Source organism: Oncorhynchus mykiss, chromosome 20, assembly GCF_013265735.2.
Source record: "Oncorhynchus mykiss isolate Arlee chromosome 20, USDA_OmykA_1.1, whole genome shotgun sequence".
NCBI classification, from domain to species: Eukaryota; Metazoa; Chordata; class Actinopteri; order Salmoniformes; family Salmonidae; genus Oncorhynchus; species Oncorhynchus mykiss.
The window spans coordinates 31,745,912-31,764,044 of NC_048584.1; the positions used below are offsets into that span (position 1 = coordinate 31,745,912).

General features: G+C 44.2%; 1 protein-coding gene across 2 annotated transcripts in view; it reads right to left on the reverse strand.

Moving 5' to 3' along the window:
* Nucleotides 1–18,133, reverse strand: part of LOC110499326 (proteasome activator complex subunit 4B) — a 71,803-nt gene that overhangs the window by 11,056 nt on the left and 42,614 nt on the right. For both annotated transcript variants that reach the window (XM_036956186.1, XM_036956185.1), the window contains 22 exons: nt 12,542–12,699; nt 11,950–12,045; nt 11,775–11,830; nt 11,580–11,636; nt 10,909–11,063; nt 10,623–10,685; nt 10,403–10,498; nt 10,039–10,170; nt 9,558–9,767; nt 9,004–9,140; nt 8,731–8,784; nt 8,216–8,345; nt 7,861–7,942; nt 6,171–6,394; nt 5,718–5,843; nt 5,278–5,430; nt 4,092–4,196; nt 3,703–3,794; nt 3,117–3,248; nt 2,083–2,291; nt 1,487–1,572; nt 1,264–1,392 (listed from right to left, as the gene is read on the reverse strand). In XM_036956186.1, the coding sequence (XP_036812081.1) occupies nt 1,264–1,392; nt 1,487–1,572; nt 2,083–2,291; nt 3,117–3,248; nt 3,703–3,794; nt 4,092–4,196; nt 5,278–5,430; nt 5,718–5,843; nt 6,171–6,394; nt 7,861–7,942; nt 8,216–8,345; nt 8,731–8,784; nt 9,004–9,140; nt 9,558–9,767; nt 10,039–10,170; nt 10,403–10,498; nt 10,623–10,685; nt 10,909–11,063; nt 11,580–11,636; nt 11,775–11,830; nt 11,950–12,045; nt 12,542–12,699 (2,682 nt within the window). The remainder of the gene's footprint in view (nt 1–1,263; nt 1,393–1,486; nt 1,573–2,082; nt 2,292–3,116; nt 3,249–3,702; nt 3,795–4,091; nt 4,197–5,277; nt 5,431–5,717; nt 5,844–6,170; nt 6,395–7,860; nt 7,943–8,215; nt 8,346–8,730; nt 8,785–9,003; nt 9,141–9,557; nt 9,768–10,038; nt 10,171–10,402; nt 10,499–10,622; nt 10,686–10,908; nt 11,064–11,579; nt 11,637–11,774; nt 11,831–11,949; nt 12,046–12,541; nt 12,700–18,133) is intronic.

Sequence of the window (18,133 nt, forward strand, 5' to 3'; positions counted from 1 at the left end):
TTTGCTGAACAAATCCCTACTGAAGTGATGTAAATAATCCTGGTATCATTCTGCCAGGTCAACATCGACTACTTTGTAGGTTTTTGGGAGCGCCTTTCCATCTACCAGAAGACCGTAGTCATTAGCATAATCACTAACGGCTACAAAGTAGCAGATGCGCACACAGACGGGGGATTTCACGCGCTGTTGCCGCTTCAGAAAGTTGAAGGAAAATTTGAATCACTTAAGCATGTCTTTTTATCTTGGACAAATTCATGAAATGGTCTAATAAATACATTTAGTTGATATCCTACAAACTTCAATACATTTTTGCTTCTATTAGAAAGCCAAAATGTTCCCAAACTGGAGATAAACAATCCTCCAAATCTGATTTATCGACCACACCACTCGCCACCGTACAGAACTTGTTTCCGGCTGCACCGGCTGCACCTCACAAAAGAAGTTTGAAATGCACCAAGTAAGATTTGGAATTTGATTACAATGTGTGCATAGGGTCTAGTTGTTTGAATGGAATAGCCTACACTGTTTTTTACTCAGGAGGCATACAACGCAGCGTAGGTACAGCCTATAGGCCTACTGGTTTAATTACAGTGCCGTCAGGTAGCATTCAGACCCCTCGTCTTTTTCCACATTTTGTTACAGCCTTATTCTAAAATTGATTAAATTAAAAAGAGATCATCAATCTACACACAACACCCCATAATGACAAAGTGAAAACAGGTTCAAACATTATTTCAAATGTATTAAAAATAAACGTTACCTTATTTACATAAGTATTTAGACCCTTCTCTATGAGACTCTAAATTGAGCTCAGGTGCATCCTGTTTCCATCGATCATCCTTGAGATGTTTCTACAACTTGTTTGGAGTGCATCAGTAGTACATTGAATTGATTTGACATGATTTGGAAAGGCACACACCTGTCTATATAAGGTCCCTCAGTTGACTGTGCATGTCAGAGCAAAAACCAAGCCATGAGGTCAAAGGAAACGTCCATAGAGCTCCGACAAAATTGTCAAGGCCCCCAAAAAAATCTAAAAACCTATTGTTTTTGCTTTGTCATTATGGGGTATTGTAGATTGCTGAGGATTCCTTTATTTATTTAATCAATTTTAGAATAAGGCTGTAATGTAACAAAATGTGGAAAAAGTGTGTGTGTGTGTGTGTCAGAAATGAAAGGCGCATGGCCCAGTGACTCACCTCCCACACTGCGTGCACGTGTGTGTGTGGTGACCTACCACCTGCAGAGCATGCGTGTCCCTACCTCTTGCAGGGCCAGTAGGACCAGTGGTATCTGCTCTGTGTAGAGCAGTCCCTGGGACATCAGAGACAGACAGGTCTTAGCGTCCCGCTTCAGCTCATCATAACTGTCATCATTTTCCACCGGAGCGATCTACAACAGGAAGAGAGTGAAGAGGGATTAGGGATAGGCCTCCCCCTTTGAGTCTGGTTCCTCTCCAGGTGTCTTCCTTCCTTGACCCACCCACCTTGAACAGCAGTGGCAGCAACTGGAGCTGCTCTGGAACAGCCGTGGAGAAGGAGCGTCCGGCACTGGCCATCAGCCACTTGAGTACTGGAAACACATAGAAAACCTTTATTACATTGTATGCTCTGACAAAGGTCATTGTAACTGAAAGGTTGACACATTAAAATGACAAATGTGCATTGATCTTAGATGTACGGAGACTGTTTTCTTTTGCTTTACAACTGGGATTATCATCATCAATATGCTCTCGCGCTCCCTATCCTCTGGTCTCTTACCCGTCTTCAGTAGTTTGATGGCCTGTGTTAAGGTTAGGGGTCGTACCCGTCTTCAGTAGTTTGATGGCCTGTGTTAAGGTTAGGGGTCGTACCTGTCTTCAGTAGTTTGATAGCCTGTGTTAAGGTTAGGGGTCGTACCCGTCTTCAGTAGTTTGATAGCCTGTGTTAAGGTTAGGGGTCGTAACTGTCTTCAGTAGTTTGATAGCCTGTGTTAAGGTTAGGGGTCGTACCTGTCTTCAGTAGTTTGATGGCCTGTGTTAAGGTTAGGGGTCGTAACTGTCTTCAGTAGTTTGATGGCCTGTGCTAGGGTTAGGGGTCGTACCCGTCTTCAGTAGTTTGATGGCCTGTGTCCTCTCGTCCTGCTCCCCCACATCGTTCTCCTCTACCACGTGGTTCTGGATCTCCTCGTCCCCCTCCGTTAGGGGTTTGAGGCGCAGCAGTACCCGCTCTGTGAACTCCTTGATGCGAGGCGAGGCTGTGGGCTGAGTGTACGGCAGGTTGACGTCTATCATGAAGATGTAGGTGAGTACACTGGAGAAGAGAGACAGAGAGAGGGGGGAGGACAGCGAGCGAGAGGGGGGACAGAGAGAGAGAGAGAGAGGGGGGAGGACAGAGAGCGAGAGGGAGGACAGAGAGAGAGAGAGAGAGAGGGGGGCGGACAGAGAGTGAGAGGGGGGACAGAGAGAGAGAGAGAGTGAGAGGGGGGACAGAGAGCGAGAGGGGGGACAGAGAGCGAGAGGGGGGACAGAGAGGGAGAGAGAGAGAGTGAGAGGGGGGACAGAGAGAGAGAGAGAGTGAGAGGGGGGACAGAGAGCGAGAGGGGGGACAGAGAGCGAGAGGGGGGACAGAGAGCGAGAGGGGGGACAGAGAGGGAGGGAGGAGAACAATAAGAGGGCATGATGGTGGGTGTGTGTAGTCCCTTACCATCATATTTTGGGCGGTTTCCATTACACCACCAGTGTGTTGCCAGTGATTATGACTACGTGGGCTCTAGTGTTGTTTTTTGGGAACTGTGTTTCCATATAGACAGAGCTGTAACTGAGGACTTGTGAAGAGCCGAATAAACAACCTCTGCATCATCAAGACAGTTCGTTGTGACTAGTTGTTAACCATGGAAGGTATTCATCCATGTTCACAGTCAACCATTGTTAAGTAAATGAAAAGTACCAGAGGCCAGGGCCTTAGCTCCCAGTGAGAACCTGGGGCCAGGCCGTGGAGGTGGAAACAAGTCAGCCTTTTGGGTAAAACACTGGGGTGTTAGTGTTAGTGGAAACACGCCATTTGAAAAGTATATCGATAGTATACTTTTAAAATACTCCATCAGTATTCGGTCAATGGATGTAAGAGAGGTCCTACCTGCCGATGCGCTCACGGACGTTCTTGTAGACCTGTGTGAGTTTGGGCTCTAGGTACTGCAGCAGTCTGTGGAGCAGCTCAGGAACTCTCCACTCCTGCTGAGCCAGGCCCCCCTGCAGCACATACAGACGACTGGAGAGAGGAGAGTTATACACACTAACACAAAAATAAAGTGTTTCCCCTACCTACCATTGTACATGTGGGGAGCTACACTGCCTAGCTTTTTGCTGCCCCCCCCACCTAAAAGAGTTTGGTTTTTATTGGTTTCAATTGACAAGAGAGCCTGAATGTTGCTTTGGGGGCCTTTGTGTGTGCATGGAACATCATCTAGGAGAAAGACAGGCAGCTCTCTGTACAGTCTATCTGACAGTTCATAATCTAGGAGAAAGACTGTACAGAGAGCTGCCTGTCTATCTGACAGTTCATAATCTAGGAGAAAGACGGTCTATCTGACAGTTCATAATCTAGGAGAACGACTGTACAGAGAGCTGCCTGTCTATCTGACAGTTCATAATCTAGGAGAACGACTGTACAGAGAGCTGCCTGTCTATCTGACAGTTCAAGCGTTGGTAAAGTTTCTCCTCACCAGGCGTCTACGAAGGATCCCCCCTCCCCGTTGACTGGAGATTCCATCAGCATCTCAAACAGCCAGTGGAGCTTCCTGGGGTCTCTGCTCTCCTGTACCACACAAAACCACAAAGGTCAAAGATGTGGATGCAGGAAAACAGAATCATGTCAGATGGGACAGTCTTTCCCCATTCCTGCATTCACTCCTCGTCTCCTTAAATGCATTGGAAGAGAAGATCCAAGGTCCTTCCTGTTCTGGCCTTCTCCTCTAATGCGTTTGGGAATGGAGGAGAGAGGATGCATTTGGGAATGGAGGAGAGAGGATGCATTTGGGAATGGAGGAACTACTGATTGAGAAAGAAGCTGAAAGAAATGGACTGCTGAATGAGATGAGGGCTCGAGGCTTACACAGGCGGTGGCGATGCAGGTGCCCCAGTCAGCGTAGGTCTCTACAGTGATGTTGTTCAGTGCTGTACGGAGCAGAGGACACAGCAGCTCCCACAGACTCTCAACCTGGGAGGGGAACACAGGTCCAGAGTCAAAGGTCAAGAACATCCAAAATATTTAACTTTTATTTATCCAGGTAAGTCAGACATACACACACACATTCTTATTTGCCTGGCAAGTGGAGAAATGTAAAGTACTGCTTGAGTCTGGTGTGTGCACGCGCATTTGACCATGGTGTATGCATCTCTCGCCTACCTTGCCGTAGCTCCAGTGTGTGTGTGTGTGTGTGTGTGTGTGTGTGTGTGTGTGTGTGTGTGTTCGTTCCTACCTTGCCGTAGCTCCAGTGTGTGTGTGTTCGTTCCTACCTTGCCGTAGCTCCAGTGTGTGTTCGTGCCTACCTTGCCGTAGCTCCAGTGTGTGTGTTCGTTCCTACCTTGCCGTAGTTCCAGTGTGTGTGTTCGTTCCTACCTTGCCGTAGCTCCAGTGTGTGTGTTCGTTCCTACCTTGCCGTAGCTCCAGTGTGTGTGTGTTCGTTCCTACCTTGCCGTAGCTCCAGTGTGTGTGTTCGTTCCTACCTTGCCGTAGCTCCAGTGTGTGTGTGTTCGTTCCTACCTTGCCGTAGCTCCAGTGTGTGTGTGTGTGTTCGCTCCTACCTTGCCGTAGTTCCAGTGTGTGTGTTCGTTCCTACCTTGCCGTAGTTCCAGTGTGTGTGTTCGTTCCTACCTTGCCGTAGTTCCAGTGTGTGTGTTCGTTCCTACCTTGCCGTAGTTCCAGTGTGTGTGTTCGTTCCTACCTTGCCGTAGTTCCAGTGTGTGTGTTCGTTCCTACCTTGCCGTAGTTCCAGTGTGTGTGTTCGTTCCTACCTTGCCGTAGTTCCAGTGTGTGTGTTCGTTCCTACCTTGCCGTAGTTCCAGTGTGTGTGTTCGTTCCTACCTTGCCGTAGCTCTAGTGTGTGTGTTCGTTCCTACCTTGCCGTAGCTCCAGTGTGCGTGTTTGTTCCTACCTTGCCGTAGCTCTAGTGTGTGTGTTCGTTCCTACCTTGCCATAGCTCCAGTGTGTGTGTGTTCGTTCCTACCTTGCCGTAGCTCCAGTGTGTGTGTGTTCGTTCCTACCTTGCCGTAGCTCCAGTGTGTGTGTTCGTTCCTACCTTGCCGTAGCTCCAGTGCTTGCTGCCTCTGATCAGTCCAGAAGTGATCTCTGCTACACAGCGCTGTTTGCTCTCGTGTGTGTCGGCCACCAGACGCTCCATGTGTGGTTTCAGCACGGGCAGGAAGGCATCGTTGAAGTTACGGAACAGACCCTGAAAGATAGAGGAGTGTCAATAAGACAGAGCTACGGAAGCCTAAAGATTTGGCTTACAAAACCACCCTCCTGGGTTTATCCTTCCCTCGTTCCTCGCAGCCCTGTTCCCTGCAGTCTCCTTTTCAAAACGTCAGACGGAAGCGAATAGAGTATGAAGAGAGAACTCACGTCCTCCGATGTTTTGAACAAGAGGCGGGATAGAGAACAAGGTATTAATGAAGGTTCAGGAAATACCTCTGAGATTGGGAGGGTCTGATCTCAGGGTCTGATCTCTCTCTCCCTCACCTTGAAAAGGCAGAACCTGCGGGGGCTGAACTTGTCCTTGCCCTTCCGGTCCTCCAGAGAGAGGAACTCAATCAGCTGGTTGATGAACACTGGGTCTGAAAAGTGGTCGTAGATGATCTGCTCTCGCTGGAATGAGAGAAGAAGAAACTGTTATTACAGTTGGCTGGAGATGTCACATTTTACAGCAGAGGATGTTATATAGCGTTTTCAAAAAGTGAGAGACTGCATTCTGATTCTCTACCCTTCAGCCAGAAGTGTGCACTTGTTCACTCCTGCTCATACATTTAAAAGCATTGTATTGAAAGCGTGCATGGCTGGAGGGAGTTTCCACCATATTCCCTACACTAATACAGTCATTTCACATCAATCAGGAGTGTCCAAGTGTACACTTCGGGACAAGGGTAGCGAATTAGACTGTGGCCATTGTGTGTGTGTGCCGTGTCATCTCCTCACCTCTGTCATCTCCTCTCTGGTCAGTCCCTGTTTGGGCTGCTCCTCAGAGGGAGAGTACATCATGAGTTTCTGTGGCCAGCTGTAGTATCCCCAGTGGGTCTTCTCTACGAATGTACAGCCCTCCCAGTCCTGCTGGGTACGAGGTAGACTGCTACTGTTATACTGGAGCCACTGGTTATCAGGCCTGTCTCCTGCTATCATACCGGCCGGCTCCTTTAGACCACCTGGTAGAGGGAGAGAGGCAGTGAGAGGACCAGACTGCTACTGTTATACTGGAGCCACTGAGAGGAGAGAGGTGTTGAGATACATGCTGTATAGCTGTTATAATCACACCTGGGGTCAAATAGTATTTGTTTACTTTCAAATACAGTACCAGTCAAAAGTTTGGACACACCTACTCATTCTACTTTATTTTTACAATTTTTCACATTGTCGGATAATAGTGAAGACATCAAAACTATGAAACACACATGAAATCATGTAGGAACCAAAAAAGTGTTAAATCAAAATATATTTTAGATTCTTCAAGGTAGCCACTCTTGGCATTCTCTTAACCAGCTTCACCTGGAATGCTTTTCCAGCAGTCTTGAAGGAGTTCCCACATATACTGAGGACTTGTTGGCTGCTTTTCTTTCACTCTGCTGTCCAACTCATCCCAAACCATCTCAATTGGGTTGAGGTCGGGGGATTGTGGAGGCCAGGTCATCTAATGCAGCAATCCGTCACTCTCCTTCTTGGTCAAATAGCCCTTACACAAGCCTGGAGGTATGTTGGGTCACTGTCCTGTTGAAAAACAAATGATAGTCCCACTAAGCGCAAACCAGATGGTCGTGTCGCTGCAGAATGCTGTGGTAGCCATGCTGGTTAAGCGTGCCTTAAATTCTAAAGAAACCAGAGCTTATCACCAGCAAAGCACCCCCACCTCCATGCTTCACGGTGGGAACCACACATTCACGGTGGGAACCACACATGGGCAGCTCATCCAAAGTAACATGTCTGTTACTTGCTTCTGTGAAGCCTTTATTTGGGCTGCAATTTCTGAGGCTGGTAATTAATGAACTTATCCTCTACAGTAGAGGTAACTCTGGGTCTTCCTTTCCTGTGGGGGTCCTCATGAGAGCCAGTTTCATCATAGCACTTGATGGTTTTTACGACTGCACTTGAAGAAATGTTATTGAAATGTTCCGGATTGACTGACCTCATGAAGCTGGTTGAGAGAATGCCAAGAGTGTGCGAAGCTGTCATCAAGGCAAAGTGTGACTCCTTTGAACAATTTCAAATATAAAATATTTTGATTTGTTTAACACCTTTTTCCATGTGTTATTTAATAGTTTTGATGTCTTCACTATTATTCTACAATGTAAAAATAAATACACTTTTGACTGGTACTGTAGGTGCTTCTACACCTGCATCGCTTGCTGTTTGGGGTTTCAGGCTGGGTTTCTGTATCAGCACTTTGTGACGTCTGCTGATGTAAAAAGGGCATTATAAATACATTTGATTGAAATACTTTTAGAGCCTACCTGAAGTGCCAGATGGAAAGGGTTTGCAATTTTGGGACTATTCCTTTGGTTCCATTGCACCAGAGCAAGCCCAATCAAGTACAGCTTGAAACGAATACTATTTGAACACAGGTAAGGGGACTAGTGAGCGAGGAGACAGGAAGTGCAACTCGAGAGTGGGTACTTACAGAGCTCGTTGGGGCTGACTGGTACTTTTTTATGCGGCCTCTTGAGTTGCTTCATGATCCCTGCCACTGCTGATATCGCCAACTAGTGGGGGAAATAAACACACAAAAAAAGTTTCTATATCTTAAAATGAAACACTATAACGACGATTATGCATACGTGGCTGATGTTTGAAGATAGATGTGAATTTATATGTGAAACTTTACTGTTTACTGCCATCTTGAAGAGTTATCATGCAAAATAGATTCTCTCAATGTAGTGAATGAAACTGAATGCATGACTGGGTCTGTCCGTTAGTGATTCTGTGTTTAGTGCGCGTGTGTGTATGGATAGTGGTGGTTGTGTGGGAGCGCCCACCTTGCGGACCAGGAGCGAGTCGTGGTTGAGGCTCTTGACAAAGAACAGGACAGCAGGGGAGGGGAGAGGGTGGTCATCTCTCAGCAACAGAGACATGAATCCAATGGCATTGTGCTCAAACTTCCAGGGCCTGCAACATGCAGAGCAGCGGGTGAAAAACGTTTTGACAGAGTGAAGGGAGGTACTACCTGGGTCATATTCATTAGCAATAAGTCTTTGTACAACATGATGTAAATGGTTTCCGTTGCACAACGTTTTGCTACAGAGTGAAGGGAGGTACTACCTGGGTCATATTCATTAGCAATAAATCTTTGTACAACATGATGTAAATGGTTTCCGTTTCACAACGTTTTGATACAGAGTGCACTGATGAATAGGAAGTTGAAAATGTTGCAGTTAGAAACGTAAGGAACAGAGCTGACATGATTCCCTTGTTCTATACAACAGACTATCATATCTGTTAAACACAATACATTTCTATGCTCGTTTCAGTCATTGAGACAAGGTGAACCTACATGTTTCTGTCGTTGAGGCAGTCCAGAAGTTCACCAACCAGACTCTCATATTTCCTGAGGGAGACAGACCAGTAATATATTATAAAGTGGCTTATACTGGGGACATTATACTGTAGACATAACTGAGAAATTAGTTTAACAACAGGAACGGCAGACCTTTGCTAGACTGCAATAAGACACCAATAGGGCTAAATTTGAAGATTTTGTGTACAGTTCATCGACAGTATTGAGTGTTTAGTCATTAGCAGTGAAAGCGCTTCCTCTGGTACTTACTGAACTGAGTCGAGGTTCTTCTCCTCCTGCTTCCTGAGGCCCTCTGCTTCTTCCTGGTCTGAGGGGACAGGGTCCCGAGGCAGGGGAACACCGGAGGTCTGGAGCTGCACCGCCGCTGCCCGACATTCTGACGGGATCTACAGCAAAGAGTTTGTTTAATCAGAAATTATTATATATGTTATACAGGATATGATATATATAGCTAATGGAGGTAAAGACAGGTCATCTCAGGCCAAGCAGACTAATATATAGATGACCTGTAGATTCCCAACTTCAGAGACATGTTTGAATCCTATTCAGTCACAAAGCTTTACTCTCAAAGGCTTATGTCACACTGTACTTCTATACGCCCAACAGGAAATACTATATACATTTTGTCATTCATTGAAAAAAAGAGTTGAGAGTAAACCCAGCGGGCAAAGTTGGAAGGCATGATATCCTTACTTTCAGTTTACAAATCAGATCAAGTTGAAATTACATCAGTACAAACCATTCACAACCAGATGGTAGCAATGACAATTTCCACCAGTGGAAAAGCAGGAAGGGTATCTTACAGCAAAGTCGATGCCAATGGTCTCGTATTGGCGGTGGACCTTGTCAGCGAGGTCGTCAAACAGGCGGACGATGGAGGGCTTCTCCAGGGACATAGCTGAGCTGAGTCCTGAGCGGACGATGGCAGGCCAGGTCAGGGTGATGCAGTCCCAGTCGTGCAGGTTGGCCAGGCACACCCCACTATGGTTCCCCAAGAGACAGTACAAGGCACCCTGAAGACAGGAGAGACAGGGGGGGAAGGAAGGATGAGGAAAATAATGAAGGATGGCGAATATGAGGACTCAAAGTTATATTCCATTTCTCTATTTACATCATCCAGTCAGTCAGTCATTTAGTCAGTCAATCAATCAATCGATTGATCAATAATCAATCTGCAATAACCAGCCTAGACCATGTGCATGTGTGTGTGTGGATGAGGTAGGGGAGTGTTTATGTGTGTGGGCAAGATAAGAGAGACACAGGACAGAGACAGGCCAGTCGTACTTTGAATTGCTGTTGTGTGACGTCGGAGCGGTCTGGCTCCAGGAACTCCAGCACACGGGGGATCAGGTCCCGGCAGCAGAAGTTATAGGTCCCCAGAGCTGTGAACAGCACACTCTGAGCCCGGCTACGCACCTGGAGGGACACACGAGGTACATACACTCAAATGTTTCTTGATACCTTGCATCCTATCTCCTCGCCGCCTCCTCAAAAAACATCAGAGGAGATGAATGTGTTGAGGTGGTGAGGAGAGAGGAATCAAGGAAAAGAAGCCAAGATTGATAAAACATCTCTCTCACCACAGTAATGTTTTGTTTACCTGCTGGGGCTACTAAAACAAACATCTGTGGTAGTAAACTGAGCTAACCTGACTGTAGGTGCTGGTAGAGAGCCGCAGCAGATCCCGCATCAGTTCCTGGTGGATACTCTTGTACTCACACCCCTCCACTGTTAGCTTACGCAGCTGGACAACACAAAACACAGAGGCTAGGTTACAACCTGGGGTAAACACACAGATTCTTCCATGACTGCAGCAGACATTCGAGGATGGACAGAACAGAGAGAGGGCAGAGAGAGAGAAACCGTACCTCGTGCTGTAGCATGACTCTGTCGATTAGCAGGGCTCGGATGTGCTGCTTCCTGCCGTGAAGCTGTAGGTGTATTAGAAGACAAATGAGTAAGTGATTACAGGTCAGCACCAGAATCAACAACAAAAAATGACAAACTCAACTCTTACAAAAGATATGTCAGATAAGTATGTGGGTGCTGTAAACAACCAGCATTCATTCACTCAAGAGAAATACAACTTCATTCGGGAGGTCCACCACAATCTCAGCCATGGCTCCAGTATGGCGTTCTAGCTATATCGCTCACCCTGTTCTCCATGGACTTCTTGACCAGGTTGAAGCTCTTCCAGCGAGAGTCAAACTCTTGTTTGTGGGAGCCTTTGAAGTGCAGCAGGTCACTGATGATCTTGATGATGGAGAACAGAGACTTGGTGTCGTCCTCTGAGTGCTCCAGAATGTGATCTGAGAAAATAAAAACAGAACAAACCATTACATGGATATGTTTTAGACATGGTTTATTCAATCTTAATATGTGAAGAGCGTCATAAGGTGGTGAACACAAAGCAATTTAAAAAAAAACATTACACTTATAGGAAGGGAAATGATCTGGATAGGTTTACACTTTCTGTGTTAGTTAGATCTGGACATGTGCAGAAAAGCCAAGTACAGCAGAAGACAAGTTCCCGTTGGACATCTGTGGACATTGGACAATAAAGTAATCTTGCCAAGACAATGATAATACCGCAGTCGATGACAGGACACAAGTATCTGGAGGGTAGAGGTGATAAGTGCCACATGGTATAACAACAGTTGTTTGGCTGGCTGTAGTTTGATGTTGGGTGTGCGGATGTGTTGTGGTTACAAAAACAGGAGGGGACAAGGGTTTGTTCTTGGGTGTGGTGTCGTTACAGAGGATGTGAATTTAATGTTAGGTGGGGTTGTGGTAACTCCGACAGAAGGGAAACGGACACTACTCACGTAGAAGCTGCCTCATCACTCTGCAGATAGCATCTCTGTAGTTCTCTCTGGACACATCTGCAGGGAGGGAGAGAGAGTTGAGGCATTACAACTCTGGCTAGCCACACTATGAGCACATCCCAGTCACAATATGACTGCCCACACAAAGAAATCAGAGCACAGCTAACTAGAAGGGTAGTTAGTAATACTCCCTACCATCGGCCATCCCTGTGAAGAGGTTAGTCTCCCCCAGATTCACCATGCTAGTCACCCTGATGGGGAAAGAGGTTTCAAAGTTAAAACACACTGTTGGTAAAACACTGACAACAAATTACTTTATAAATACATTTTATTGATTAACTTGTTTGCAAATTAAATGTGTCCTACTCACAGTTCAGGGATGGGCTCTCCTTGCAGCAGGGGCAACAGGCTACCTGCTCCCAGAAGGCAGTGCTGTACAATGGACAAACTCTGTAGGACGTCATCCCTGAAAAACAGAATTAAGACAGTTACATGAAGGGTCCACATAACACTGACTACACATTATAGAGCAGAACAGGGTTGTGTTCAGCGGGGCGAAAACGTTTTGAAATGGAGGTAGCAGCTAAACTCTTCAAGACAATAGCACACTTGTCCATTGCAAAACGTTCTTGCTACTGTGTGCATTACTGAAGTAGTGATGTAGTAGAGACCCAGGCTTGTTTTAAAAATGGTGTTCCTGCTTCTGGTTGAGAAGAGCATAAAAAGGTTAGCTTATTCTTGGATGTTCAGTATCCTATCCTTTCACTTCCATCTGTCTACTCCAGACTTAACCAGTCGCTGGCACACTGTTTAATGGGTCTTCAACCTGGTAAAGTCCTGGCAAAACGGGTTTCTCTAATTGGGAAGGTTTATGTAGTCCTTCTGTGTTTGTTTGTTTGATAACAGATGAATAGGACCATTTTCTCACTATCTTTTAGTTAGTTACTTTGTTTATCCCTCACCTGGTCATGTCCCGTTCCCCCTGGGCGTATCTCTGTAGTCGGAGCAGCTCTGGCTGTAGGATCAGGTCTAGAACGTAGAACACAAAGCTGGTCTCCTCCACTCTGGGGACGTGCCACTGGATGTTCAGGTTCCACAGGTCCCCCGGACGACCCCAATCCTGGAGACACAGAGAGAAAAATGGTTTTATTCTGGATCAAAAAGGGGTTTAGGTGGTGGGCGTGAGTAGAGCCCAACCCATATATCAGACAATATTGTCCTTTTACTGATACATCGGTCAATAATTCCACCGATAACCAATAAATATGATGAAACAAACTAATCTCAATCCAATCTGAACACTTGCGGCCATTCTCATTATGTGTTATTGTAACCATGTATTAGACATTTTCTCTGTTGGATGGAAATTTGTGAGAATTCAGTGTGGAAAAATTATACTTTTTAATTTATTTTCAGTAAAACAGTATGTCCCCCCAAAAAACACATTGGTTGGGCTGTAGGCATGGGGTGTGGCCAGTGGCGTAGCTTTAGCCGGTGTAGACGCACCATACATGGGCCCAGTGACGGGCCCAGATCTGTGGGGCCATGGGCCCAGATCTGTGGGGCCAGGGGCAAATATTGTCATTTGAATACCGCCCCACCATGCCCAAGTATTAATTGTTGACGCAGGTCCATCTCCCATACGATTTGACGAGAAGATCTTTCTTTAAAGTAGGCTATATGATAAATAATCCCACTGATGGTTTCAACAACAAAATGTATTTTTGCCATTACATAGGTCAGCATGATATTTTTGCCATTACATAGGTCAGCATGATATTTTTGCCATTACATAGGTCAGCATGATATTTTTGCCATTACATAGGTCAGCATGATATTTTTGCCATTACATAGGTCAGCATGATATTTTTGCCATTACATAGGTCAGCATGATATTTTTGCCATTACATAGGTCAGCATGATATTTTTGCCATTACATAGGTCAGCATGATATTTTTGCCATTACATAGGTCAGCATGATATTTTTGCCATTACATAGGTCAGCATGATATTTTTGCCATTACATAGGTCAGCATGATATTTTTGCCATTACATAGGTCAGCATGATATTTTTGCCATTACATAGGTCAGCATGATATTTTTGCCATTACATAGGTCAGCATGATATTTTTGCCATTACATAGGTCAGCATGATATTTTTGCCATTACATAGGTCAGCATGATATTTTTGCCATTACATAGGTCAGCATGATATTTTTGCCATTACATAGGTCAGCATGATATTTTTGCCATTACATAGGTCAGCATGATATTTTTGCCATTACATAGGTCAGCATGATATTTTTGCCATTACATAGGTCAGCATGATATTTTTGCCATTACATAGGTCAGCATGATATTTTTGCCATTACATAGGTCAGCATGATATTTTTGCCATTACATAGGTCAGCATGATATTTTTGCCATTACATAGGTCAGCATGATATTTTTGCCATTACATAGGTCAGCATGATATTTTTGCCATTACATAGGTCAGCATGATATTTTTGCCATTACATAGGTCAGCATGATATTTTTGCCATTACATAGGTCAGCATGATATTTTTGCCATTACATAGGTCAGCATGATATTTTTGCCATTACATAGGTCAGCATGATATTTTTGCCATTACATAGGTCAGCATGATATTTTTGCCATTACATAGGTCAGCATGATATTTTTGCCATTACATAGGTCAGCATGATATTTTTGCCATTACATAGGTCAGCATGATATTTTTGCCATTACATAGGTCAGCATGATATTTTTGCCATTACATAGGTCAGCATGATATTTTTGCCATTACATAGGTCAGCATGATATTTTTGCCATTACATAGGTCAGCATGATATTTTTGCCATTACATAGGTCAGCATGATATTTTTGCCATTACATAGGTCAGCATGATATTTTTGCCATTACATAGGTCAGCATGATATTTTTGCCATTACATAGGTCAGCATGATATTTTTGCCATTACATAGGTCAGCATGATATTTTTGCCATTACATAGGTCAGCATGATATTTTTGCCATTACATAGGTCAGCATGATATTTTTGCCATTACATAGGTCAGCATGATATTTTTGCCATTACATAGGTCAGCATGATATTTTTGCCATTACATAGGTCAGCATGATATTTTTGCCATTACATAGGTCAGCATGATATTTTTGCCATTACATAGGTCAGCATGATATTTTTGCCATTACATAGGTCAGCATGATATTTTTGCCATTACATAGGTCAGCATGATATTTTGGCCATTACATAGGTCAGCATGATATTTTTGCCATTACATAGGTCAGCATGATATTTTTGCCATTACATAGGTCAGCATGATATTTTTGCCATTACATAGGTCAGCATGATATTTTTGCCATTACATAGGTCAGCATGATATTTTTGCCATTACATAGGTCAGCATGATATTTTTGCCATTACATAGGTCAGCATGATATTTTTGCCATTACATAGGTCAGCATGATATTTTTGCCATTACATAGGTCAGCATGATATTTTTGCCATTACATAGGTCAGCATGATATTTTTGCCATTACATAGGTCAGCATGATATTTTTGCCATTACATAGGTCAGCATGATATTTTTGCCATTACATAGGTCAGCATGATATTTTTGCCATTACATAGGTCAGCATGATATTTTTGCCATTACATAGGTCAGCATGATATTTTTGCCATTACATAGGTCAGCATGATATTTTTGCCATTACATAGGTCAGCATGATATTTTTGCCATTACATAGGTCAGCATGATATTTTTGCCATTACATAGGTCAGCATGATATTTTTGCCATTACATAGGTCAGCATGATATTTTTGCCATTACATAGGTCAGCATGATATTTTTGCCATTACATAGGTCAGCATGATATTTTTGCCATTACATAGGTCAGCATGATATTTTTGCCATTACATAGGTCAGCATGATATTTTTGCCATTACATAGGTCAGCATGATATTTTTGCCATTACATAGGTCAGCATGATATTTTTGCCATTACATAGGTCAGCATGATATTTTTGCCATTACATAGGTCAGCATGATATTTTTGCCATTACATAGGTCAGCATGATATTTTTGCCATTACATAGGTCAGCATGATATTTTTGTGTATTGATGACAATAAATCAAATTAAATTAGCTAAATAAATCATATTATTCAAAACCATGTTAAGATAATGAAATGCATTATGGGATTCATTGTGCAAATACTCTCTAAAGCATTGTTGTTTGTGTCATCGTTTTAAGCAATAGTTGAGCTAGCTATCAAGAAACAACGGCCTGAAAAAAAGAGAAAGTTGAGTAACGTGAGTAAACGCAGCAAATTTCTGGCGACAGGTGTTGGAGCGCATAGTTAATGTAACTCTCATACTTACGCCATGTAATTCGGCGTTCAGATGGCACCGTGAAAAGCTGGGGCAGGCCAACAGTGGGAATTGTCTCAGTATAATCGAACTGCTGTCATTTTTACGACCCAGTTCTGAAAGAACTTTTAGAACGCCCCGCAGGATCCGTTAACTATCTCAGTCCTCAAATCCAAAATGAGCTGATTTATATCTTAGCTGCGTGAGTGAAGTGTGACATTCAGGGAGAGATGCAGGAAGCCCCATTTTTATCCTACTATTATGGACACCACACCAGATGTATCCAAAGTAGACCAGTTAAGTCAAGTTTATCTCTATGTGAGCGTGATAAGGGATGCAAATAATGTGGCCACAGATCTGACCATCACATCACATGTTTTGGGGATTTCTGGAGACTGCTTACACATCAGTAGCTGAAATTCAACATAAAATCCTGGCAGCATAGAGGATGGCAGGGGTATGATGGAGCTGCTACCATGAGCAGGGTCTATTCGGGTGTGCAGGCCAGAATATCCATGTGCATTGTGCGCGGCGCAGTCTTAACCTGGCTCTCAACAACTGTCAAAAATGTGCCAGCGATTAAACAGTTTTATGATACTGTTGAACTGTTATACACCTTCTCCGGGCATAGCATAAAGAGATGGTCAATGATGAGTGGTATTTTTGATTTTGCATCAGAAACAGAAAACGCTGGTCATCTAGATAGGAGTCCCTTGCCACCCTGAGATACAGGTATGGGGACGTAATGAATGACCTCACCAAGATGGTGCTTTTAAGTGACAAGAAGGACGAGAGGGATGATGCAGCAGCACGGAAAAAGAAAATAAAAAAATGAACTTTTAGTCGTTCTGCAGACTAAGGTTTTAGAAAATGTGAAGGTCAGTCTACTAAGGACATAGAGGTCCTGTCCGGATTCCCACAGGATTTTGAGAAAGCCGAAGTCACTGCAAAGACCCTTGCTGTCAAATGGGGAGCTCAGAACACATTTGAAGACACTCGGAGAAGGAAGGCGAGGCGTCATTTTGATGAGCTATGTGAGGACGAGCGACTGTCTGATGGGGAGAGTCAATTTAGAGCCAACGTCTTTAACGCAAACCTTGACATCGTTATCCACCAGCTGTCAAACAGATTTAAAAGTCTGCGGGCAACAACGAGTCTGTTTGACTCCATCCATCCCACTACCCTGGCCAACGCAGATGGTGATGCGCTCTACGAGACAGACAGCCGGCTGACTGAACATTACAGCAAAGATATATCAGCAAGTTTCCCTGGCCAATTACTCTGTTTCAGGGCCTGTTTTAAGAAGGAAATAGCAAAGCACACTACAGTGAGAGACCTGGCCAAGATGCTAATTTTGAATTACAATTCAGTCACTGCTACATTTGGGGAAGTAGTTACAGCGATGCTCCTTTTTGTGACTGCCTGTAATGGTAGCCAGTGCCGAGCGCTCCTTTTCCAAACTGAAAATAATTCAATCATGGGAGCAGCTGAGAAGCAGCATGGGACAGGAGAGACTGAGTGGGTTGGCCATTCTGTCCATTGAAAACACCAGGGCCATGGATTTGAATGCCATAGTCCCGTCGAATGCCAATCAAATGAGTGAGTAAGCTTATATTTTTAAAGGGCAGGCTGCCCAGACAGCCTATATAATTAATTTACATTGCTTGTCAATCTACGACTATGATCGATCTGTCTTTGGAAACCATGTTCTGGTGCACGGCCACTGAGCCATTTCATTGTCATCATAGCCTATACGTTTAACTAGGCTATAAAAATAATAGTAAGCACATACACATCATATACTGTTAAAAGGAATGCTGCCATTTCAGACATCTGTTTGAATGCTCCACTTGGTTGATTTTCTGGTGTTTTTGCAATAGGCCTCTGCAGGAGGCAGATCTGACATCCACCAGTATGTCAGTTTTGACCCCCTGCGTAACTTCAGCGAACATGTACTGGGTCATCAGCTGTGTTTCAGTGTCTGTCAAGAGATTGATCTATATATTTATGTTTTATAATATAGGCTGTTACCTATTATTTGCAGATAAAATAGGGTGGTTTCTGACCGCTTTGTGTTTCTGTGGTGCTGATCGACTTGTATGGGTTCATTTGTGACCACCGTCCATGGTGCTGATCGACTTGTATGGGTTCATTTGTGACCACCG